The sequence below is a fragment of the Ranitomeya variabilis genome, chromosome 2 (assembly GCF_051348905.1).
Source record: "Ranitomeya variabilis isolate aRanVar5 chromosome 2, aRanVar5.hap1, whole genome shotgun sequence".
Classification (NCBI taxonomy): domain Eukaryota; kingdom Metazoa; phylum Chordata; class Amphibia; order Anura; family Dendrobatidae; genus Ranitomeya; species Ranitomeya variabilis.
Window position 1 is genome coordinate 1078915330 of NC_135233.1, and position 27272 is coordinate 1078942601.

Here is a 27272-nt window from a genome sequence, read left to right on the forward strand (position 1 = left end):
ATCTACGAGCATGCCCAAGATACTCTGAGAACACCCAAGCATGCTCAGAAAACTCGAGTAACGAGCACACTCGCTCATCACTTTTGCCTACAAGACATTAGTTACCCCTATAAAAATGGTGGCAGCTTAGAATGTAGGGTATCATTTTCATCCCTGTTATGACCTTGAAAATAAACATAGGATAAAGGAAGTAACCCTATAATTCTACCCTGACTTGTATATGCCCAAGGATGTACGGCATTCACTTACAGTACATGAAAAGGCTATAGTTATACAAATGCAAAGATAGCTTTTGGAACAAGGTCCTGGAATCAAAGGAAGAATAATGACCCCTCTGCCAAACAACATTGTAGGTGAAGCCATGTTACAGATGTTGCATTTAGGTCCAGAATTGAATTTTGAATGACTAGGCAAGTTTACATTTCGATATCATGGAGTATCTGTGACAACCTTTGCAAGAGATGGAATAAATGCCTTATGAGTAGGTGACCAACCTTTCTACAAGAATCTCATTGAACTACTTTTATTAAAAGGACCCCATGCACATTAAACTAAAGTTGGCTGAGCTGGCGGAAATCAATGACATTATTATTATTATTATTATTATTATTATTGTTATTATTATTATTTATTTATATAGCACCATTAATTCCATGATGCTGTACATGAGAAAGGGTTACATCAAAATACAAATATCACTTACAGCAAACAAAACTAACAATGAGAGACTGATACAGAGGGTAGAGGACCCTGCCCTTGCGGGCTTACATTCTACAGGATTGTGGAGAAGGAGATAGTAGGTCAAGGGTTGCAGTAGCTCCGATGGTGTTGAGTTAGTTCAGATTTGTCCACATTGAGATGAGGAAGCAAGAGGAGAAGAAGGAGGATACGGCTAGATACTCTGGCATTCTGGAGAGCAGAGAGGTGACATCTGGGCTAGAGAGAAAACAAAACAAAATAAGGCCTGCACCCTACAAACAATTGCAGAATGGTGCATAAGTAAGAGGTAAGTGCCAAAATAGCTAGAAAATCATATAGAAAGAAAGCACCACAAGTACCAAAATATAATAAAAATACAAAGTTTATTAAATGTATTAAAAATAAAAAAACAATATAAACAAAAAAAGGGATGTGACAAGGTAAGCCAGAATAGGATGGCACCACAACCAGAGACAGGTGCATTCAGGTTTGTATAAGAAATATAGTATACATGCTCAAGACAAAAAATACCTATGTTTGTGCACAAAAACACCTAGGCACCAAGTATAACAAAGGGGCTGTATACCACCCTTGAAACATGAGCACAGAAGATAGTCAGATGAAATGACTAGGTAGTAACAGTGATTTTACCTGAATGAACACTGGAGCTCTGAGGTGCCACCGTCCCCAACGCGCATTTCGGCGCTTAAGCCTTCTTCCGGGGGATGGCATCCTTAGAGAACCAGAATCTTAAATAGAACATAGTGCCCAATCAAATCCGTCCAGCAATCAGGGTCACTGTGTGTGAGCGGCGCATGTGAACGCCGACGAAACCGGAAGTGGGGGCGAGTGAGGACGTCACCAAGCACGTCAGTCTGGACACGAGGCTCCGCCCACATGTGAACACGTGAGCGGAGACCCACGCACAGAACGGAGACACGCCAGGATGAGACGCCGTCACTCGCACCCAGTTAACCGGAGCCAGCGCACATGCGCACAACAGTGAGGTGACTAAAAATGTGTGTAACAAATAGGAAGGGAATGAATAAAGTGCATTTAACAACCATAGTATATAACGCAACAATGATTAAAGTGATTACAGTGATGCAAAAATTACCAATACATACATTGAGTGCATATAGTAATATAAGTTATAAATTACAGAATTATAGAGAAAGTGACAATAATAAAATAAGCAGCCCTATACATATAATAAAAAACTTGAGCTGCAAGGCAAAAGTGGTACAATCCACAGTGAGTCCATATGATAAAAAACTTGAGCTGCAAGGTAACAGTGGTACAATCCACAGTGAGTCCATATATAGTAGCTGGATACAGTGATTTTCCTCCAAGGCTGATTTGGGCAAATATAGAATTAATGAAGCAAGAACTAAAAAGAAAAAAGGATAATAAAAATGTTAAAAAGAACACCAGATGGAAAGATGCCAATAAAAACAGAAAAACAGCACAGTGATTCAAGAGGATTTTAGAAACGGAGCAAAACTTAGGACCTCATTAAGGCCTGTGGGTGGACAGTGCGAAGTCTCCAGATCCAATATGATTCTTTTTGTGACAATAGTCAGCTTAAATTACCCCCACGGAGACTGGAAACAATGCGGTCAATACCCCTAACATGGAAACCAGAGGGATCACAGGAATGAAATTTTCTAAAGTGACGCGGGATGGTTTTTAAGGCCTCAATGTCCTCTTCCTTAGCTGCAGATAAAATGTCACAGACATGCTCCCGTGTCCTTACCTTAAGGGCCCGCGTAGTGAGGCCCACGTATATTTTATTACAAGGACACAAAGCATGATATACCATACCATGTAATGACAAACATGCGGCCATCTGAAGAAGAAAAATCCCGGGCCGAAACAATGTTGGGACACGCCACACATCTACCACAAGGTTGGCAACCCCAGACATTGGTCCGGGGAGCCAAACCTGAAGAAAAAATAGGAGGTGGGGGGCGAGGCGCCAGGTAACTCCTGACAAGATGGTCACCCAGATTTTGAGACCTACGGGCCGTAATTGATGGTTTAGATGGTAAATATTGTTTTAGGACCGGATCTGCCAAAAGGACCGGCCAGTATTTAGAAACAACATCATGCATACTCCTCCACTGGGAATGATATTGTGTGACCAATCTTACCTGTGTATTTTCAGTATTTGTACCAGGAGCATACAACAGTTGGTGCCTCCCGGTATTTCTAGCTCTATTATAGGCTCTCTTAAGACACCTCTTGCTGTAGCCCCTTTCCAGGAAAAGATCCGTCATTTCTCTAGCCTGTGTCTCAAAATCTTCATTGGACGAACAGATCCTCTTAATTCTGAGAAACTGGCCTACAGGAACAGAATTAATCACATGGGGTGGGTGGGAAGATGAAGCGTGCAGCACAGAATTGACCGCTGTGTCCTTACGGAAGGCATCGGCAAACAAAATGCCATCCATACCCCTCCTCACGGTGACATCCAAAAAATCAATGGAATTTGGGTCAAATTTGTAAGTCAAATGAATATTGAGTTCATTAGTGTTTAGTTCAGAAAAAAAGGCCTGTAACTCAAAAGGGGTACCTCGCCAGATCAGGAAAATATCATCAATGTAGTGGGTCCAAAAAATAACCCGCTCCATTGATGGGCCCCGATCTGATGAGAATAGGTCCTTCTCCCACAGCCCCAGGAACAAATTAGCGTAAGCTGGCGCACAAGCCGCGCCCATCGCAGTTCCCTGGAACTGCAGGTAGAAGGACCCATTAAAAATAAAAAAGTTATGGGTTAACAAAAATTGTAGAAGGATAAGTAAAAAATCATTGTCACTGGAGGAGAAGCTGGTCATGGACAAGAAATAACGGACCGCCCTCAATCCATCCTGGTGGCGAATATTGGTGTAAAGCGACTCTACGTCACATGTTACGAGGATCATATCCTCATTAATGTGTACGGAGTCTATTTTTTTAAGAAAATCGGACGTATCCTTCAAATAGGAAGGAATAGTCTCCACCAGGGGTTTGAGGAACGAGTCAATATACTTACCGATACCCTCCGTAAGTCCACCCACCCCAGAAATAATAGGCCTACCGGGAGGGTTGCGAAAGTTTTTGTGTACCTTTGGTAGAAGATACAACGTAGATATACGAGGATCCTTAATCAATAGAACATCACGTACTTGTGTGATAATGATACCATCATCAGAAGCCCTTTGTAAAATTTTAGACAATTCCCCCTTGTAAGAAATGAGAGGATTAAAAGTTAGTTTCTTATAGCAAGAGGTAACCATAAGCAGACGATGAGCCTCTGCAAGGTACATCTTGATAGGCCAAGTCACAACGTTCCCGCCCTTGTCAGCTGGTTTGAAAACTACATCCTTAAGTTTTTTAAGCCTATTTAGTCCCAAGGTTTCAGCCTTAGAGAGGTTGTTACCATAGGATGAAGTGGAGATCATGTCAAACTCATTGGAAACAAGCTTGACAAAGATGTCCACATTAGGGCATAGTGACAAGGGCGGGAACTTAGTGGACCTAGGGCGTAAGGATGATGGCAACCTACCCAAGGTTGGACCCACGTGCTCCTGGGCCAGTTCCTCCAACACTCTCAAAGTCAATTGCTCTTCTGGTAATGGAAAGGCCTGTTGGATGTCCTCACTATGATGCCATTTTTTGAAAATGAGGGACCTAGCGAACATATGAAGGTCCTTAAGAGCCATAAAAGGGTCAAACCGCGTGCTGGGAGAAAAAGTGAGACCTTTAGAAAGTAAACAAAACTCGTCTGAACTCAAATTGTGCACACCATGGCGTTGTCCTCTGAGCGGAGTCCTGAGCCTATGCAGTGTGATAGGATTTTGTTTAGAGCTGAACGACAAGGATTCAGACGTCAGAATAGGTTGTGTTTTTACTGCGGCTATTCTGCTCATGTTATTTCTGATTGCCCTAAGCGTACAAAGAGAATCGCTAGTTCCGTTACCATCAGTACTGTACAACCTAAATTTCTGTTATCTGTGACCTTGATCTGCTCATTATCGTCATTTTCTGTCATGGCATTTGTGGATTCAGGCGCCGCTTTGAACTTAATGGACTTAGAATTTGCCAGACGTTGTGGTTTCCCCTTGCAGCCTTTGCAGAACCCTATTCCGTTAAGGGGCATTGATGCTACACCATTGGCTAAAAATAAACCTCAGTTTTGGACACAGCTGACCATGTGCATGGCACCAGCCCATCAGGAAGATTGTCGTTTTCTGGTGTTGCATAATTTGCATGATGCTATTGTGCTGGGTTTTCCATGGTTACAGGTACATAATCCGGTGTTAGATTGGAAATCTATATCTGTGACTAGTTGGGGTTGTCAGGGGGTTCATGGTGACGTTCCTTTGATGTCAATTTCCTCTTCCCCCTCTTCTGAAATTCCTGAGTTTTTGTCAGATTTCCAGGATGTATTCGATGAGTCCAAATCCAGTTCCCTTCCACCACATAGGGACTGTGATTGTGCTATTGACTTGATTCCAGGCTGTAAGTTCCCTAAGGGCCGACTTTTCAACCTGTCTGTGCCAGAACATGCCACCATGCGGAGTTATGTCAAGGAGTCTTTGGAGAAGGGGCATATTCAGCCATCTTCTTCACCATTGGGAGCAGATTTTTTTTTTGTTGCCAAGAAGGATGGCTCCTTGAGACCCTGTATTGATTATCGCCTCTTGAATAAGATCACGGTCAAATTTCAATACCCTTTGCCTTTGCTTTCTGATTTGTTTGCTAGGATTAAGGGGGCTAGTTGGTTTACTAAGATTGACCTTCGAGGGGCATATAATCTTGTTCGTATTAAGCAGGGTGACGAATGGAAAACTGCGTTTAATACGCCCGAAGGCCATTTTGAATACCTTGTGATGCAATTCGGGCTCTCTAATGCTCCATCTGTGTATCAGTCCTTCATGCATGATATCTTTCGGAATTATCTTGATAAATTCATGATTGTATATTTGGATGATATTTTGATTTTTTCCGATGATTGGGAGTCTCATGTGAAACAGGTCAGGATGGTATTTCAGATCCTTCGTGATAATGCTTTATTTGTGAAGGGGTCTAAGTGCCTCTTTGGAGTGCAGAAGGTTTCTTTTTTGGGCTTCATTTTTCTCCCTCATCTATAGAAATGGATCCGGTTAAGGTTCAGGCCATTCATGATTGGATTCAGCCCACATCCGTGAAGAGCCTTCAGAAATTTTTAGGCTTTGCTAATTTTTATCGCCGTTTCATTGCCAACTTCTGCAGTGTGGTTAAACCCCTGACCGATTTGACGAAGAAAGGCGCTGATGTGACGAATTGGTCCTCTGCGGCTGTTTCTGCCTTTCAGGAGCTTAAACGCCGATTTACTTATGCCCCTGTGTTGCGTCAGCCGGATGTTTCTCTTCCATTTCAGGTTGAGGTTGACGCTTCTGAGATTGGGGCAGGGGCCGTTTTGTCTCAGAGGAATTCTGATGGTTCCTTGATGAAACCGTGTGCTTTCTTTTCTCAAAAGTTTTCGCCTGCGGAACGCAATTATGATGTCTGTTGTGAATTCTGTTCTTGGGCTCCCTCCGCTGGTTGTAAGTGGTAGCGCTGCTGCCTTTGGATCTCAGCAGTCACCAGGTGTGTTCACTTTTTGCAATCTTGACTAGGCTATTTAATCTTGCCTGACCCCTTGGTCAGTGCCAGTTGTCCATTGTTCCTGGAGGATTCACATTCCTGCTTGGTCTCTCCTGCTTTGCGTTGCATATCATCCAAGATAAGTTCTGGCTTGTTTTTGCAGTCCACATGCTGTGGGCTTTACTGTTCAGTGCATTTCTCATGTTTTGTTTTTGTCCAGCTCTGTCTGTGTAAGGATTTATCCAGTCAAGCTGGTATCTCTGGAGATGCAGATATACCCTCCATATCTTTAGTTAGATATGGAGATTTTGTATTTTCTGTGGTGGATATTTTCTAGTGTTTTAATACTGACCGCATAGTACTCTGTCCTATCCTTTCTATTTAGCTAGTGTGGCCTCCTTTGCTAAATCCTGATTTCAGTCTGCGTATGTTATTTCCCTCTCCTCTCACAGTCAATATTCGTGGGGGGCTGTCTATCCTTTGGGGATTTTCTCTGAGGCAAGATAGTTTTCCCGTTTCTATCTCTAGGGGTATTTAGTCCTCCGGCTGTGTCGAGGTGTCTAGGAAGTGTTAGGTACATCCCACGGCTACTTCTAGTTGCGGTGTTAAGTTCAGGGTCTGCGGTCAGTACAGGTACCACCTTCTCCAGAGTACGTCTCATTCTGCTCCTAGGCCACCAGATCATAACAGGCAATGTCTTTGACAGCAAAGGAAGAGAGGATCTGTAGTGGGAGGTAGTGGTCAACTGTGTCGAAGGCAGAGGACAGGTCTAGGAGGAGGAGTATAGAGAATTGTCTGTTAGCTTTGGCTGTAAGTAAGTCATTTGTAAGATTGGCCAGGGCAGTATCAGTGGACTGGTGGGGACGGAAGCCAGATTGTAGGTTGTGAAAGAGAGAGTTAGATGCAGGGTGGGAGGAAAGTTCAGCATGGACATGCTGCTCAAGGAGTTTGGAAGCAAATGCGAGCAAAGATATGGGGCGATAGCTGGGCATAGTGCTCGGGTCAAGGGATGGCTTTTTGAGGATAGGTGTGATTCTGGCATGTTTGAAAGCAGAGGGGAAGGTACCAGGAGTTAGTGATACATTGAAGAGATGGGTTAGGGATGGGATTAGTGTAGTGGTGAGACATTCTAATGCATATGGGATTCTTATGAAGGAGGACTGATGTCGGGGGATAGAAGGATTCAGTATGTCTGATTTCATTCCACTGATCCTTTGTTATCTAGAGATAAGTCACCCCCAGTGACTGCCAGTGGCTTTCACATAATTAATACATGAGAACCTGCATATGGGATAGTCGAGGAAGATAGGCGTTGGCCGACAGCTATCTAAAGTGTATGCGGATGCTTAAGAAGGCTTACCTGTAACTTATGGGTTAGTTATCACTCAGTCATTATCTATAAAAGAAGATTTTCTCAGCATTTCACTTAATCCCTTTAAACTTTCAAATATGCATACTCAAGACCAGTAGCACAGCTACTGAAGGGAACATACGGTCATTAGCCCTGGGCTCCTGACTGCATTGGTGTGTACAGCACACCTGTACAGTTATGCTCTATGGTAGAAGAGAGAGAAATGGTGTCCCTACCACTACCAATCCCCATTCTGTACAGTCTATGGGTCACTATGGTATGCAGAATGACAGAGTTACACACTGGATGAGTCCTGGGTGTAGCAACATGATGACATCATCGTGCCGAAAATCTGATGACCCGTGCATTCAGCATGGGGGCTATTGTGGAAGCAGCATACAGTGTGGCAGCTACGTTAGGGACCTCATACAGTGTTAGAGCTACAGTGGAGGCATGATACAGTGTGGGACCACTGTGGAGCCATCATACAATGCTGGGAGATTATTCCATGTATAGGAAGCTGTAGTGGGCATAATTCTGTTTATAGGGGGCTGAGGGCCCTTCGTACTATGTTTAAAGGAACTGTGGACCCACCATACTGCATATAGGGGAACTGTGTGCAGATTATACTGTACATAGTGGAGCTGTTGGACTATCATACTGTGTATAGATGAGCTGTGGGCGCATCATACTCTGTATAGAGCAGAGGTCACCAATAGAGATGGGTGAACCCGAACAGTAAAGTTCGGGTCCTGAACAGAACATCTAGTGTTTTGGCAAGGATTTCTTGAGGAAATCAGTATTACTTTTCAAGTTCAGCACCGTGAACATCATGAGTGTCCCACATTGTCACCTGCATGACAACCTGAGATTCACTGTTCTTGATGTTTTAACGGTTAGGTCACCCAGGGTCCAAATGTTTTCTTGTTACCTAAAGTCCACAAGGATGCCTTTGACCCCCCTGGGCACCCTATCGTGTCAGGGATCAGGAGTATCTGTGATTGTGTATGCCAATTTATTGACTTTTATCTCAAACCCCTTGTGGAGGTGCTACCTTCCCATATCCGTGACACGACAGACGCCCTGATGAGGGTCGATGGCATCCTTGTAGACATGAATACTCTCCTCGTCACTATTGACGTTGAGAGTTTGTGTACTTGCATTGATCATACCCAGGGCTTGACGTGGACGGCCCTCTATGTGAGCTGATCCTCTAGCTGTTGGGCTATGTCCTGACCCACAACTTTTTTGTCTTAAAAGACAATTTTTATTTGCAGAAGCATGGCATAGCCTGTGCGCCCTCGTATGCAAATCTTTTCCTAGGCACCTGGGAGAGACAAATCTTTGGCAATGGGGCCCACCGGCCGCATCCCATGTGCTGTGCTGGTATATTGATATGTTGATGACATCATTCTGTTGTGGGACGGGGTGGCCTGCCAGCTTGAGGATTTTATGAGGACTCTTAATGACAATACTTTAAATATCCGGCTTACGTATACTTTTGATGGGAGGACAGTTGACTTCCTGGACGACCACCTTGAAGTTGATTCTGATCGGCGCATTCAGACTGACGTCTTCAGGAAACCTACTTCTGTCAACTCTCTGCTACATGCCTCTTCTGCTCACCATCCAGCCACTGTTAGTGCCATCCCGGTCGGATAGTTCCTCAGGATGTGACGAACATGCTCCTCTGATTCTAAATTTGAGGCACAAGCCTTGGATCTAAAGAAATGATTTTTTGCTCGGGGATACAGCCATAGATGTGTTAAATCTGGGTATGATCGTGCAAGGAAAACCTTACGTAACAATTTGTTACATCCAATTAAGAAGTGTAGGGATGTGGGTGGCTAGATACCTATTCGGTTCATATCCACCTACAACCATGAATGGAATAGCATGCGTGCTCTCCTGAATAAACATTGGCCTGTTTTAGGGGCTGACCCCACCCTGAGGGCTGCCCTGAGAAGTTTTTCCCTAATGATTCCTAAGGAATCTAAAAACCATAGCTTAGTGATATACTGGTCAGGAGCCACTATGTCTCAGCTCCGAGCAATCCTTTTGGTACCTGTGGTCCTCTCGGGATTGTTTGCATGCGGGTACTGTCTTGCCTGCGCCAATGTCCTGTGCTGCTCTACTTTTGCCTCCACAGATGGGTCCAAAGAATTCAAAATAAGACAGCGTATATCTTGCGGTACATCTAATGTGATCTATTATGCGACATGTTCATGCCCCAAGATTTACATAGGTCTTACTACAAGAGAATTAAGAGTACAAATATGTGAGCATGTGCAGGACATTGGAGCGGCCAAGACAGTGTCTGACATTTTGGATTTGAAGACGATTCCTCGTCATTTTAAACTGTACCACAATAGCGATGCAAGAGTGTTTAAAGTGAGGTGGATTTATGCCCTCCACATGGGTATAAGAGGAGGTGATAACAAGAAACTCCTCACACAAATTGAAACTAGATGGATTGTCCAATTAGATACCATGACACCAAAGGGCCTTAATGAATCCTTGAGTTTTGTCCCTTTCTTATAGTACCTTCATAATACTATTCTTGTCCATTTAGCTTCCTGTTCCCATGTGCCCCTATGTCTAAATCCCCTCGGATTTTTGCTTGTGTTGTTTTTAATCACGTTTTAACTGTTTTGTCTATTTAGTGTTTGTGACTTCGATGACTTACTGTGTCTTACCATATCTTGCACTGGGCTCCTTCTTTGGATCTAAGGATGAACTTGGAATGTATCGCTGGAACTTAAGCACATCGCATGGATAAGAACATAGTATTACCAAAGCAACCATGGACTGCAAATTATGTGCTTCAAATGATTATTTGTTACTGTGCTGTCCAGATTTAATGCTATGCACTTTTGAAGTGTTTTTTTATATTTGATATCCTTTGGTGAAGTGGTTTGTGATATACGATTTATCACTACATTCTCTGGTGTGGCTGTGCGCGTCGTGCTATGGCTGGCTGGGTTCTGCCTGAGGAGGGGTGTCTTTATGCCGTGCACACAGCGCTGTGGGATTCCCTTCCCCTGACGCGTGTGCGTTGCATGACGCTTAATCTGCAGTCCTGACAACTCCAACGTGCATGCGCCGACAAACGCACCATGATTGGCTGTTTCTGGCCATGTGATCAGGCTCACTGGGTCACTTAAAGGTCCTGTTTGGGGGCTCATTGCACATTCCCTTGAGAAAGCGGCCCCATGCCGCCGCAAAACGCGCATCGGGATCCCCCATCCGACCCCTCTTCTCCCCACTTATTTATTGGTAAGCACTGTATACTTTTATTGTCCATTACCGCACTTTAATGATGGATATGTTTGAAGCATATGTTTACTTCTATTTTCTTACCTAGATCTCTGCTATGCCCTCTTGTTTCACAGACACTGGACCTTTATGGTATATGAGATGCTGGCATATACATTTTATGTGGGGACTAGTGAGGGTGGGAGTTTAGCTGTCTGCATTGTATTGGCATGTCATGTATTGTTGTGACGTTTATATGTACACTTTTTCTACTCTTTAATGAATTAATAAAACGGACATATTGACTTTTATCAGATGTCATCATTCTGCTCCTTTTTCTCCTATTGTCTCCTGATATCGTTTGGAGCTGATTTAGTTTGGCCAGCGGTTGCGGACAACTTGTGTCACCATCCCGGTCTCTAAACAAGCATGTGGGATTTCTGTTATCACACTCTGTATAGAGCAGAGGTCACCAATAGAGATGGGTGAACCCGAACAGGAAACGTTCGGGTCCTGAACAGAACATCTAGTGTTTTGGCAAGGATTTCTTGAGGAAATTAGTGTTACTGTTCAGGTTCAGCACCGTGAACATCAAGAGTGTCCCACATTGTCACCTGCATGACAGCGTGAGATATACTGGTGGCTCTAATCGACAGTAACACAGGCACAGTATTATGGTTTCTTGTTATTTTCTATTTCGTAATTTGGACTGGTAGTGTTGAGACCCTACTTCGCTTTCATGGGGATTTGAATTCTAGTACACCTGGCATCACCTTTTCTATTCAACAAAGTAATCATTCCATTAACTTTTTGGATACAGTAGTTATTATACAGACAGGGGGTATGGTGTAAACTGACTTATATGTAAAACCTACTGACAAAAACAGTCTACTTCTATATATAAGTAGCCATCCCCAACATATCAAAAGAGCATTACCAAAATCTCAGCCTGACAGAATAAATAGAATTGTTTCAAATCCAGCTAACCGCCGCCTGAGACATAGGGAGATGGACAGGAAATTTCAAGATAGGGGCTATCCATCCATAACCCGGGGCAAAAAGGAGGGGACAATGCCTTCTCCGCTGGAATGTACAGCTCCTAGGATTGCTTTTGTAAACGTGTTTCGTCTCTTTAAACAATGTATTCACCAGTGTATATTGAAACATTGGAATATTTAAGAAAACTCTTATCCCAATATTCTGGAGTTTAACACGAGACCCATTATTTGTAATAAAAGGTCAGACAATTTAAGAAATCATCTTGTAAGGGCAGATGTTGGCCCCTCGAATACCACACTAAAACAAAGAGTTTTCAGTACTCCACGCAATGGGACCTTCCCGTGTCTGGGATGCTTGCAGTGCTCTAATATTTCCAAAGGTGACTCATTCACACATCCACGTTCGGGTTGCAGATTCCCAATTAAAGGACATTTTACTTGTGAGTCTTCATATGTGGTATATCTAATCAAGTACCCATGCGGTCTCGGATATGTTGACGAAACCACCCAACATATCTGGGACCGCATATCTCAACCTAAATCAACAATTAGGTGTGGACGTACTTTGTTTCCAATCCCTGCCAACTTTTCCCAAATGAATCATACCATTGCTCAACTTAAGTATCAAGTTATATAAGAAAGGAGAAAGTACGGAGCATCGATGAACAATAAATATCAAAGTTTATTTCATAAATAGTCCATAATAAAAAGTGAAATTCGTTAATATTATACAGTAACATACACAAAGAGGCCAAGAAATGCTGAAGACCCCTCCCCCACACTCAAGTGGTGCCCCCACAAAGGAAAGCATCAAAAAAACCCATGATCTAATATAGTCAAATGCTATTAAGCAATGGTCTAAGTAGACCTAGCCCTGGTCCCATACACAAATACCCCACAAAGGTATATTAAATATAACTCCATGCCATAACACATAAATAGCGAGCAAGTATAAGTACCAGGCTTACCAATATCGGGGGTGAGGTGGGAAGACAGCCGAAAGTGGACCCCGACGCACGTTTCGCGGCAGCACCGTGCCGCTTTCTCAAGGGGAATTTCACTTTTTATTATTGACTATTTATGAAATAAACTTTGATATTTATTATTCATCAATGCTTCCTATTTTCACCTTTCTCATATGGTGTTTTTGGAGCGGATTGAGTGAGTTTGAGGGTGGGTGCTATTATTCGCCACACTCCATATCTCACAATATGCATTTGGGGTTTCTGTTATTAAGTATCATGTTATAGATTGGGTTCCTTTAACCAGAAGAGGGGGTGATAGGGTTAATAAACTAAAGGTACGTGAAGCTTATTGGATACATACACTGCAGACACTTTTTCCACTAGGTCTAAATAGGGAATACGAAGTTATGTACTGAGTCATTATATAGCAGTAATTTACTAATGTATAGACCCTTAACTATGTGTTTCGAGATAATACTTTCACAAAATTGTCCATAGATATTGTTATCTTAATATATAATATGGATGTTACATTTATATCATCATTTATATAAGATTTATTCCTTATTTATATGCTTGTTTACAGGTCCACTCATTTGCATACTTCTTAAATGATGATTGACAGGTATAGTTCGGTGTTGAGTCTTGTGTTGGACATGACACCAGTGTAAATTTATATGTGTGTGTATATATTTGCTGGTAATCTAGATTATGTTTATTTTGCCATGGATTTTTATCCATATATATCTACTTTTTCTTTTTATATGATGTAAGACTTAAGATTGAGATTTTAATCAATTTGCTCATGTCGTTACAGATTTAGGTATTTCTTGATAAAGGCTTAAACAAGCCGAAACATTGATTTATAGACCTTATTCACTTACACTGTTTGGCTACCGACTGTTGGACACGTAATGAAGTACATCATCTTTTTTGGAAAACACATAATAAATTATACCATTGATTTGGAACTTTAAGAAAAGGTGAGACAACATTAGATGTCGTAAGTCCGTTGGGATTAGTTCTGGTAGAGTAAAGGTGAAGCGTGTGGGTTATATCTACATGGAATGTAAACAGATAATTCTGCAACGTAGGTAAAAAGGACAATAAAACTCATGAGTCACTTTCATTTGCCTACTTTAAGTGTGATAATAGTCACTACAAAATAATAAAAATTAAGCAAGCATAATTTGCCACATAAATGTGCACAGCGCACATACAGTATCTACAACAATTAAGTAGTCTAACAATAGTCAAGCACACTTGCTACATATTTGCTGACATAAGCATATTTACTAATCTGTATATCTTATATGCTAATACAGCTATAAATATATTAAAAATGTCCTCTAAATTTAAGGTTAGTCCAAGGCAGAGTATTTCCATTCAATCTGGACAAGATTTATTCCACCTTTTCATAGACAGTGCAATATAGCATGGGCCTTTTGGCCTGTAAGGGTATGTGCACACATCCGGATTTCTTGCAGAAATTTCCTGAAGAAAACCGGAAATTTTCTGCAAGAAATCCGCATTTTTTTTTTGCGCTTTTTTTGGGGGGTTTTCGCGGTTTTTTTAGCATTTTGCAAACGTAATTAGCTTGCAGAATGCTAAAGTTTTCCAAGCGATCTGTAGCATCGCTTGGAAAACTGACTGACAGGTTGGTCACACTTGTCAAACATACTGTTTGACAAGTGTGACCAACTTCTATAGTAAAAGATAGAATGTTTAAAAATAATTTAAAAAATGGTTATACTCACCCTCTGTAGCCTCCGTTCCTATAGATGCCGGTGTGGTTCAGGGCCTTCGGTGACGTCACGGCTTGTGATTGCTCATGAGCGGTCACATGAGCGGTCACGCGACCAATCACAAGACAGTGACGTCACCGCAGGTCCTGAACCACACCATCTATAGGAACAGAAGCGGCAGCATGCAGCGGTGAGAGGCAGGAACACTCCGGGGACATCGAAGGTGAGTATAGGACTATTTTTTATTTTAATTCTTTTTTTTCGACCAATTATATGGTGCCCAGTGCGTGGAGGAGAGTCTCCTCTCCTCCACCCTGGGTACCAACCGCACATAATCTATCTGCTTACTTCCCGCATGGTGTGCACAGCCCCGTGCGGGAAGTAAGCAGATCAATGCACTCCTAGGTGTGCGGAATCCCCGCAATTCCGCATTTTTAATGAACATGTTGCTTTTTTTTCCGCGATGCGATTTTTTTGCGGAAAAAATCGCAACATTTGCACAAAAAATGCGGAATACACTGTAAATAATAGGAGGCATATGTTAGCGTTTTTTTCGCGTTTTTATCACGTTTTTATAGCGAAAAATCCTGAACGTGTGCACATGGCCTAAATATACAATACAGTTATCCTAGCTGTGAGTGGGAAAGCTACTATCAAGTATCTCAATTCAGCATAAGATAAAAACAAAGGACTAATCAGTAACACAACCCTTAAATTAGCAGGGTTATTACAGGATAGGGGTAGTATAAAATAGTATGGAAGATGCCTATTGTGACGCTGAGTCACATCTCACAGACAAATCATGAGTCGGGGAAGTCAAGGAGTCCGAGGTAAAGAACCCTCAAACATTTCAGCTCCAAGTTTGGGCATTGTAGGCCGGTGTACTTATTTTTTGGCTGTCTTATACTCAAATTATATACAGCACTATTTTGCATAAATTAACTTTAAAAAAAAGGCCCCAAAAATTGAATACAGTCTGTAAGGTCAGGCTGAGGCCTGCCTGGTGTTTATGTTTGAAAAATCGTAGATTTTCAGGCATATTGATCTGATATGATTTCGCGACTAACAAAGACATTTGTGTTGAGCATTTGAAATAGTGTAATAGTCCATTTAAAATGGTTAAAGCATGGGGCAAGGGACGGGGAAGTGGACGTGATGCATTCAGAGGACGAGGCCGTGGCCAAGGTGAAAGTGTGCAACAACAAAGACCCACATGTTCTCGCTCGACCTTCCTGTCCCAGTTTCTTGGGGACCGCAGCACACCACAATTGAAGCCAGAGCAGTGAGAAACGGTTGTTGCTTGGATAGCGGATAATGCTTCCAGTCACTTAGCCACCACCACCACCTTGTCTTCCACATGGTCAAGTCTGAGTAGCCGTGAGTGTGGCCAGGATATTCCTCTCCCTTTTCCTCCTTCCTCCCACCATGCCGAGTGCCCTGAGACAACTGATCCCACACTTGGACACTCTGAAGAGCTTTTCAGTTTTCTATTTCAAAATTCAGAAATCTCTGCTGGTCAACTTGAAGTGGAGAAATATGAGATTGCATGTAGAGCTGCCCAAAGCTTTGACCAGCCCCACACACGAAGGCGATGGTTGCAAAATGTCACAAGGGGTGGACGATGATGAGACACAATTGCCAGAAAGTCAGGAGGAGGAGCAGGGTGTGGATTTGGAAGACAAGGTGGTGGATGACAGTGACTGACCAAACCTGGCAGGAGGACATGCAGAGCGAGGGCAGCAGCACACATGGGGAAGGAGGCATATCACCACAACAGGCAGGAAGAAGCAGTGTGGTGGCCACATACAGAAGGCGTGCATCCATTCCCAGTAACACCAATATGAGTGAAGCAGCCATTCCAACTGTTAGATCTTCCCGAGTCTGGTTATTTTTTAAAGACTCTGCCGATAACCCCAAACAGGCCACTTGCAGCACCTGCCATGCCCGCATCAGCAGGGGTAGCAAAACAACCAGCCGGACCACCGCCAGCATGATCAGGCACATGGCAGCAAAGCACCCAACTTTGTGGGCTGAACCCCAGGCTCCAGGACCAATGTCTGCTGATCACACCTCTGCTTCTTCCACTGTTTTGCGTAGAAGCCAATCCCCTGTATACCGTGCATGTGAAAATGCCTCTAGCCCTGCACCTGTTGTGGACCACAGACAAGCAGCACCATCAGCAAGCCCATCTACGTCCTTGTCCCAGCACAGCGTTCAGTTGTCTACAACCCAGTCTTTGGAACACAAGCGGAAATACCCCACCAACGCCCCACAGGCCTTAGTCCTAAATTCTAATATTTCTCTTCTTTTTGCACTACAAATTCTGCCTTTTAGGCTTGTTGAGATGGAAGATTTCCGCAACCTGCTGGCGGTGGCCGTCCCAAGGTAATTGGTCCCCAGTTACACCAGCATGTGTCCCACAACATTACCCGTGCCCTCAACAATGCTGTTACAGGGAAAGTTCAACTAACCACAGACACGTGGACAAGTGCATGTGGGCAGGGATGGTACATCTCAATGATGGCACACTGGATTAACATAGTGGAAGCCGGGATCCAGTCAGACCTTGGGTTGGAACATACCGAGGATTGTGCGCCCTATGTCAGTCAGGGTTGCCCCACAATCTACAGTTCCTGCACCTACTCCTCCTCCTCTTCAGCCTCCATCTCTGAAATCAGCGCATCAGTCAGAAGCTGACTTATTTCAGCCAACCCTGACCACATGCAGACATGACCACAAGATAGCAAAGCTTATAACATAGGTTGATACTAGCGCATGGCCGTGCGGCAATGCAAACCTTTTATAGCTGCAGCAGACAAGGACCTTCCTAGAGGATCAATGGGAGTTGCTACAGGACCTGAGCATGTGACCCCCGACCTCCAATAAGAAGTCTTCCTTTGGGCATGCTCAGAAGGGGAAAAGAAGGACTTAGTCCCAGAGGCGTCTGCTCGCCGCTGATCTGTACTGGCTACAATAGCTGAACATGGAAGAGCAGCAGCAACCAAGCGCAGAGTATCTGCCTGAGCCAGACGCTGGGACTGATGTCTCTGCTGAGCAGACTCCACTGCAGCTGGAGAAGAATTGGAGACCGCAGCGGAGGTGGTTTGAGATTCCCCCTGTGCAGCGGTGGGAACTCGACACCTAACAGAGGGCATGGGTAATGTTGTGGGACATGTGCTGGTGTAATTCCGGTACGACACACCAAGAGAAATAGTTGCAACTGGGGATCGAGCATCTTGGGATGGCTGCCGCTATCAGGTTGCGGAAAGCTTCCATCTCAACGAGCTTAAAGGACAACATTTCGAGGCAAGCAGATGAGAAATGTGAGAATTTAGCACTGTGGCCTGTGTGGCGTTGGCTGTGTATTTCCGCTTGCGTTCCAATGACTGGGGTATAGACAACTGAAGGTTGCGCTGAGACAAGGATGTGGATGGGCTTGATGATGGTGCTATATGCTTGTGGGCAACAAGAGGTGCAGGGCACGAGGCATCTTCACATGCATCGTGGATTGGTGATTGGCTTCTACACAAAACAGTGGAAGAAGCAGTGGTGTCACCTGCAGACAGTGTTCCTGGAGACTGGGGTTCGGCCCACAAAGACAGGTGCTTTGCTGCCATGTGCCTAATCATGCTGGTGGTGGTCAGGCAGGTAATTTTACTACCCCTGCTAATACGGGCATGGCACGTGCTGCAAATAGCCTGTTTTAGGTTATTGGCAAAGTCTTTAAAAAATAACCAGACTCGGGAAGATCTAAGAGTTGGAATGGCAACTTTCGCCATGTTGGTGCTACGCGGAATGGATGCACACCTTCTTTCTGAGGCTACCACGCTACTTCTTCCTGCCTTTAGGGGACCTATGCCTCCTTCCCCATGTGTGCTGTTGTCCTTGCTCTTCATATCCTCCTGCCAGGTTGGGTCAGTCACTAGGTCATCCACCACCTCGTTTTCCACATCTGCACCCTGCTCCTCCTCCTGACTTTCTGGCAATTGTGTCTCATCATCCTCTACCTCTTGTGACACTTTACCATCATCGATGTTGTGAATTTGCTTTTTGCTCCCTCTAGTGGTTACTAGTTTTTTGACTCTGGTTTTTCTGTCATTCCTTTTATCCGCACCTGGGTCGTTAGTTAGGGGTGTTGCTATATAAGCTCCCTGGACCTTCAGTTCAATGCCTGGCAACGTAGTTATCAGAGCTAGTCTGCTGTGCTCTTGTCTACTGATCCTGGTTCCAGTTATATCAGCTAAGTCTGCCTTTTGCTTTTTGCTATTTGTTTTGGTTTTGTATTTTTGTCCAGCTTGTTCCATATCTATATCCTGACCTTTGCTGGAAGCTCTAGGGGGCTGGTGTTCTCCCCCCGGACCGTTAGACGGTTCGGGGGTTCTTGAATTTCCAGTGTGGATTTTGATAGGGTTTTTGTTGACCATATAAGTTACCTTTCTTTATTCTGCTATCAGTAAGCGGGCCTCTCTGTGCTAAACCTGATTCATTTCTGTGTTTGTCATTTCCTCTTACCTCACCGTCATTATTTGTGGGGGGCTTCTATCCAGCTTTGGGGTCCCCTTCTCTGGAGGCAAGAAAGGTCTTTTGTTTTCCTCTACTAGGGGTAGCTAGATTCTCCGGCTGGCGCGTGTCATCTAGAATCAACGTAGGAATGATCCCCGGCTACTTCTAGTGTTGGCGTTAGGAGTAGATATATGGTCAACCCAGTTACCACTGCCCTATGAGCTGGATTTTTGTATTCTGCAGACTTCCACGTTCCTCTGAGACCCTCGCCATTGGGGTCATAACACATCGACTTCTTGTGACTGTGGCTGCTCAAATCTTTGGGCAGTGCTACATGCGATGTCATGTTGCCCCACTTCAAACTGACTGGCTGAGAGTCCGGCATCTTTACAGAGAAAAGTGAACACCGCTTCAGAGTGTCCAAGTGTGGGATCAGTTGTCTCAGGGCACTCGGCATGATTGGAGGAAGGAGGATCAAGGTGAGTAATATGCAGGCCACACTCACGGCTACTCAGACTTGACCACGTGGAAGACGTGGTAGTGGTGGTGGCTAAGTGACTGGAAGCATTATCCGATATCCAACCAACAACCGTTTCACACCGCTTTGGCTTCAATAGTGGTGTGCTGCGGTCCCATAGAAATTGGGACAGGAAGGTCGAGCGAGAAGATGTAAGCCTGGAAAGCAAGGATTTGGAGACCACAGATAGACCAGGCGTCTGACTGAGATAACAGACTGTTTCAATATGTGGCCTGTAGTTTTTAAAATGTTTTTAAACACAATATACTGTATAGACCAAGGATAGCAGACAAAAAATAGGAATGTATGCCTGGAATGTATGCGTGAAAAGCAAGGATTTGGAGACCAGAGATAGACCAGGCATCTCTAAACTCTTGGGGCGCCTAGTCTACTCCTGCCTTACCCGTTACCTCTCCACTCATTCCCTCCAAGACCCTTCACAGTCCGGCTTCCTCCCCCTACATTTGACTGAAACTGCACTCATCAAAGTTATCAATGACCTTCTCACAGCAAAATGTAATGGTGAATACTCTCTGCTCATTCTTCTCAACCTTTCTGCAGCTTTTGACACTGTAGACCACGATCTCCTACCCTCTAGGCTCCAGTCACTAGACATTAAGGACAGTGCTCTCTCCTGGTTCTCTTCCAATGTTTCTGACAACTCATTCAATGTTTTGTTTGCTGGCTCCACTTCATCTCCTCTTCCTCTCGCTGTTGGGGTACCTCAGGGCTCAGTTGTTTGCCCCCTTCTCTTCTCTCTCTACATAGCCCCAATTGGACAGACTATCAGCAGATTTGGCTTTCAGTACCATCCTTATGCTGATGACACACAACTATACACGTCATTCCCTGATCTTACCCCTGCTGTACTACAGAACGCCATTGACTGTCTGTCTGCAGTCTCCAACATAATGTCCGCCCTCTATCTGAAAATCAACCTCTCCAAAACTGAACTTCTGCTGCCGCCGTCAACTAAGTTCCCTAAATCTGACACTTCCCTCTCCGTGGGCAGCACCATAACACCCCGGCAGCAGGCGCGGTGTCTGTGTGTTATATTTGACCTTGATCTCTCTTTCACATCCCATATACAATCTCTTGCCCACTCTTGCTGCTTACACCTAAAGAACTTCTCTAAAATCCGCCCTTTTCTCACTATGGATGCAACAAAACCCTCACTGTCGCCCTGATCCACTCCCGCCTGGACTACTGTAATCCTCTATTAATTGGCCTCCCTGTTACTCGGCTTTCCCTTCTCCAGTCCATATTAATGCAGCAGCCAGGGTCATCCATCTGGCTAATCAGTAGTGTTGAGCATTCCGATACCGCAAGTATCGGGTATCGGCCGATACTTGCGGTATCTCAATTCCGATACCGAGATCCGATACTTTTGTGGTATCGGGAATCAGTATCGAGATCGATATTAATGTGTAAAATAAAGAATAAAAATAAAAAATATTGATATACTCACCCTCTGACGCGCCCTGGTAGTAACCGCCAACCTCCGTTCATAAGAATAAGCGCTTGAAAGACCTTAGATGACATCACGGCTTGTGATTGGTCGCGTTGCGGTCACGTGACCGCTCCGCGACCAATCACAGGCCGCGACGTCATCTAAGGACTTTCAAGTGCTCATTCTTATGAACGGAGGCTGGCGGTTACTACCAGGGCGCGTCAGAGGGTGAGTATATCAATATTTTTTATTTTTATTCTTTATTTTACACATTAATATGGATCCCAGGGCCTGAAGGGGAGTTTCCTCTCCTCCAGACCCTGGGAACCATCAGGATACCTTCCGATACTTGGTGTCCCATTGACTTGTATTGGTATCGGGTATCGGTATCGGCGATATCCGATACTTTTCGGGTATCAGCCGATACTATCCGATACCGATACTTTCAAGTATCGGATGGTATCGCTCAACACTACAAATCAGTACTCGGACCCGTCCACTTTTCGCCAATCGTTAAAGGGTCCAATGCAAAGTGCTTGTTCTTACTCACAAAACTTTCCACAGTGAGGCACCCCCTTACATCTCCTCCCTCATTTCTGTCTATCGGCCTAACCAACCGCTGCACTCTGCAAACGACTTTCGACTAACCTCTGCACTAATCCGTACCTCCCACTCCCGACTTAAACACTTCTCCCACGCTGTGTCAATCCTCTGGAATGCTCTAACTCAAGAAATTAGGACCATCCAAAATTTGCATAGTTTTAGGCGCTCCCTCAAAAACACACTTGTTTAGAGCGGCCTATCACGTTCACTATTCAAAGTTATTTTATGTGGAAGTGTGCATGTGTAGCCCATTCACTATCCCCATCTATCCCCCATCCCCTGAAGATGGCTGGACCTTCATTGTAAATACATCATTGTAACTACACACCTGTGCTTTGTATCTCCCCCACCTCATTGTAGATTGTAAGCTCTCACGAGCAGGGTCGTCTTATTGTGCTTTAATTATTGTATTGTTAATGTTGTTACTTAAGACTTGTGTTTGGAAACTGTTAAGCTGTGAAGCGCTGTGGAATATGTTGGTGCTATATAAATAAAGATTATTATTATTATCTATCTATCTATCTATCTATCTATCTATCTATCTATCTATCTATCATCTCTCTATTATCTATCATCTATCTATCTATCTATCTATCTATCTATCTATCTATCTATCTCTATCTCTCTATTATCTATCTATCTATTATCTATCTATCATGCTCAAATTATAAAAACAGATTTGTTTTGCTCCAAATGAAATTTGTTCCAAATTAAAATGGCTTTTTCTGCTGGTGTTACAATCTGAGGTCTTTCCAGACTCCATAGCATAATAAATGTAGGGGAAGAAAAGAGTAAAAAGATTTTAAAAAACCACACTCACCTGTCCTAGTGCTGCCCTCCGTCCTTCCACCATAGTTCATCGCTCACCCACAGTTCATATGTATTTAACGTTCAATCACTGCTGGAAGATCCGGAGACTGGATAAACCTAGAAGACGCCTGAGCAGAACGCTACCATGACAAGAAGGATTAGGGGCTGTTCTAGTACTGGGTAGTGCAATCTTTTAGTATTTTTTGTAACTTATTTCCAGCCCTCAAAATCATCTAACCTGATTGTTATTTTGCCAGGTTATGGTGTAGTCAGACGGATGTATAAATTCAAGTGAAATCGGAACCCAATGCTCAGACTGGCCGGCGGCTTTCCCAACTTAAATGTGACAGGTTCATGTATTTCTATTCAGCTGTCACGTTCCAGTGGGTAGAGCCGCTGGCCAGTCCGTGTGCTCTGTCCCGTTTACATGGCCGTCTGACAATGAATAACAAAGCCTAGAAACCAATTCTCCTCTTCTGTATTCATGTTTGGTGACTCAGTGACACCCAGCTATTTACAGCAGGGGGTGAGCTGGAACCAGTCCGATCAGCTTCTCTGTGGGAGGGAAGGGAGATAATACTGAAAGTTGATGACCCTGACAATCCTGTAGCTGTCAGCTGTGATAGCTGACAACTTGCTGCATCAGCCAAGATCAGTGTTGGTACTGACTACAGTTTAACCCCTTAAATGCTGTTGTCAAAAATGACTACAGCATCTAGATGGTTAACAGAATGTGGGGGGGCTCCCTCTTCAACCCCATCAGCACCCTGAGATCATGATTGTGTGGTCCTCATGTTTTCCATGGCAATTCACTGCCAGATAATGGCCTTAAAGTCTGCCGACTACAGTGCCCTGTTCAGAAGTTATCAACAATTTGATTGCAAAAATACATTTTTTAATTCCTGTCATACCAGTTTGCATTAATTCCTGAAAAGCACCTGAAGGGTTAACAAACTATCTGAAAGCAATTTTGAATATGTTGGGGGGAGCTGTTTTTATAATGGTATCACTTTTGGGAGGTTTCCAATATATAGGACCCCCAAAGTGACTTAAAAAGTCTAAAAAAAAAATAAGTTTTGTAAATTTGCTCGAAAAATTTAAAAATTACTGCTTCATTTTAAAACCGTCTAAAATGCGAACAAAATAAAACAACATTTTACAAATGGTGTTGATGTAAAGCAGACATGTGGGAAATGTTATTTATCAATATTTTTGTGTGGTATGACTATCTGGATTAAAGGGATAATCGTTTAAAGTTTAAAAATTGGACATTTTTTGAAATGTTTGTAAAACTTCTACCATTTTTTATAAATAAATGCAGGAAATATCAACATAAATTTGTCATTATCATAAAGTACAATGTATTACAAAAAATGGTCTCAAAATTAATGGGATAAGTTGAAGCATTCCAGAGCTATTACCACATAAAGTTACACTGGTCAGATTTCAAATATTTTGCCCGGTCCCCAACGGGTTAATCTTCATTGTGGGACCAGGGTGCCAAGGGCCCACCAGTAACTTTGATTTTGGGGTCTTATTCTAAAGCTGCCTGCTACTATTATTATGTGACCTTTATTCATAACTTCTCCATACATACAACCATGCAGTGCCAGTGGTCGGCACTCATAACAAGAGAGCATTTTTGCTACACAGAGCAGGGCTTCAGCAATCGGATGATCGCAGTGTCTAATCTTCCATGGAGACAAGAGAACCAAGTGTAAAGTAAGAGAAAAATGTTTTTAAAAATATTAAAAAAAAAAAAATAAATAAGTTTAAATCACCCCCATTCTCACCATTTTAAACAAATCCATTTTAAAAAATACACATATTTGTATTTGGTATCGCAGCATTCAGAATCACCCAACCTATCAATATGTTAGAAGAATTAAACCAATCGGTCAACGGCGTAACGAGAAAAAAAGTCAAAACACTAGAATTATGTTTTTTTGGTCACCACAACATTGAATTAAAATGCAGTAACGGTGATCAAAACATTATATCTACAACAAACTGATATCAATAAAAACGTCAGTTTGGAGCTAAAAAAGTAAGCCCTCTTCCAGACCCAGATCAAGAAAAATGGAGATGCTACGAGTCTCAGAAAATGAGGCAATGTTTTTTTTTAAACAAACTTTGATTTTTTTTTTCACCACTTAAATAAAAAAGAACCTATTCATGTTTGGTATATACAAACTCATAATGACCTGAAGAATCATAATGGTCGATCAGTTTGAGCATTTGATCAACATGATAAAAAAAAAGACAATTGTGGAATTGCCCTTTTTTACAATTTCACTGCACTTGGATTTTTTTTTCCATTTTCCAGTACACTATATGGCAAAAGCAATGATGTCATTCATAAGTACAACTTGTCCTGCAAAAAACAAGCCCTTACATGGCCATATTGACAGAAAAATAAACAAGTTATGACTTTGGGAAGAAGGGGAGCAAGAAACAGAAACGCAAAAACGAAAATGGGCTACGGCATTAAAGAGACAGTGTTCCTATGTCTACCTCTGTGCACAGCTGAGTGACCCTATCTACCACACCACATTCACACATTGTATGAGTATTTGGTCAGTATTTTACATCAATATTTATAAGCCAAAATCATGACTCTGGTATTGTCGATGTTTTCCGGTAGGATAATCCATCTTATTTTAACCCGACTACTATAACTCCATCCACTTAATACCCCATAAAATAAAACGAGGACATCATAACTTCTTTGGATAATTTTGGACACAGTAGCCTTTATTTAACCAAATATACAATGGTATAAATCACAAAATAATATAACACGCTGGGATGGGTCCTTGAAGCTCTCAAAATCTGGTGATAACCAAACATAAAAATTTGAACATAAAATGTACCATAAATTACTCCCAGCCATTACTCCACTGGCTCACGAGCACCATAACCACAAGGGATCTATTGTTCACTTAACTTCCTGGGGATCCAACAAACCCTTGCCATGACTCCTCCCAAAAAAATTACCAGATCCAGAACCATATTTTAATTCCAAATTGAGGAATCCATATCCCATCCATATTCAGACCAATTTATAACCAACTTCAAGAATCCCCCCAACAGCCACATTGAGGGTCTTTGACCACCACAAATGCCCTAGACCCCCCTACACTGAAATGATATGGACCATTTCATACCCTCTTGCAAGCCAAGTGCCCAGAAGTTACTAACCAACACATTCAAATGGACCCCATCTGCCAACCAGAAATCATCCCCCCTTTTTACAACTCAAAATGCTGATCCAATCCCCCCACGTTCCTACAAAGACAACTAGACACAGCCCTGTTCACCTTAATTCTGGCTTCATTGATCTTCTCTACCAACCTCGCACTCTGCCAACATTTACGCATAACTATTTCTGACCACACCTTGGTTATACAAGAAAATACATCCTAAGTCATAGCAAATCTTGCATTATGTCCTTAAAAAACACCCTAAAAGGCCGAACCCCAAGATCATTACCGCCGACATGTAATACCAGAATATCAGGAGCACTATACAAGCAAGCGCTATTGTATACCTCCTGCAACACCTGACCACCGCTGTGCTCCTGGAAAACCCAATCTGTCTACCCTCCTTCCTCACATCAGCGTATAATGCTCCCAATGAACATACGAATGTCTCAGAATCCAAATCAACAGTGGGTTGGATCCTTAAATACATGGCTTTAAACACAAGCCTAATTACAATAAAGCAATTCCCCTCAGCTCTGAAGTTCTACTCCTAGCCCCTGAGGCCTAATGTAACTGCGATAACACCTAGACCCCCACCTCCCGATCTGCTGCAGCACTTCCGTATGTAGCTCACACACCGCTAATTCTGTAGCAGCTCCTATACAAAATGAGTGTGGTGCAAAGCAGGATGCATCAATAATTCCTTACAACTGCAAACCTTTCTAAACACCGTGGTAAATTGGTATTTTGACAGAAAAGACCAGTCTGTGTAATGCAGCAAGAGCACCTCATGAGAAGCTGTAAAACATTAAAATACTGGAACCACCCTACTGGACACATCAAAGAATCCTTCACTGCTCCTAAAATTACCCTCTTACCCTTGCCCTCCTGATCAGTTTTGGACCTTCGGATTCAAAAATCTAAATCAGTCGATGTAACCACTACATCCCTAGCTAGGTGCCCTCCTAATTTACTTTTGCTAGGCGATACCACTTATCCTACTCTCAATGCCCCAAAGAAAGCAAGGGAAAACGCTAACCAAAAAAGCCAAACTTCAAAGTCCGATCTACAGACTTCCCAAACCACCCCATCTATCTATTTCACTGAAAGAAACAGTGACACAACTGTTTCCCCTCTAAAGACCCCTTGCTGCCTGCTTCACCAAAAACATTATAGTCAAATCCTGCTTACCCCATAACTTAAAACCAAATGCCAAAGCCATGATAATCCACGAGACCTTTGCCGACGAACAGCCCTCTACTGCCCCATGACTTAACCAAAAAAGCAACACCCCTAACTGATCTTCAATAGAGATCGGCAGACAACTGGATGTTTGGATCCGGCTGGTTTGGCCGAACAGATAGAAAAAGTTTGGGTTCGGGTACCAGAACAGTACCCGGACCCAAATCTGAACCCAGACTCCATTCACTTGAATGGGGGCCCGAACATCTAGTATTTTCCACGCTGTCATGTGCATGACAGCTTGGCAAACACCGCTTCAGATCAGCAGTGAAATCATCCCTGCTGGTCAGAGAGCGCTCAGCTGTGATCAGAGGTATAAAG

The 27272-nt window shown here is 43.2% G+C and overlaps 1 protein-coding gene across 1 annotated transcript in view; it reads right to left on the bottom strand.

The window, feature by feature from the left end:
- Window positions 1-22695, bottom strand: part of LOC143808717 (cytochrome P450 2K4-like) — a 177264-nt gene extending 154569 nt beyond the window's left edge. Inside the window, exon 1 of the mRNA XM_077291648.1 lies at window positions 22517-22695. Within this exon, the coding sequence (XP_077147763.1) occupies window positions 22517-22556 (40 nt within the window). The 5' untranslated portion in view covers window positions 22557-22695. The remainder of the gene's footprint in view (window positions 1-22516) is intronic.
- Window positions 22696-27272: the final 4577 nt, after the last annotated feature.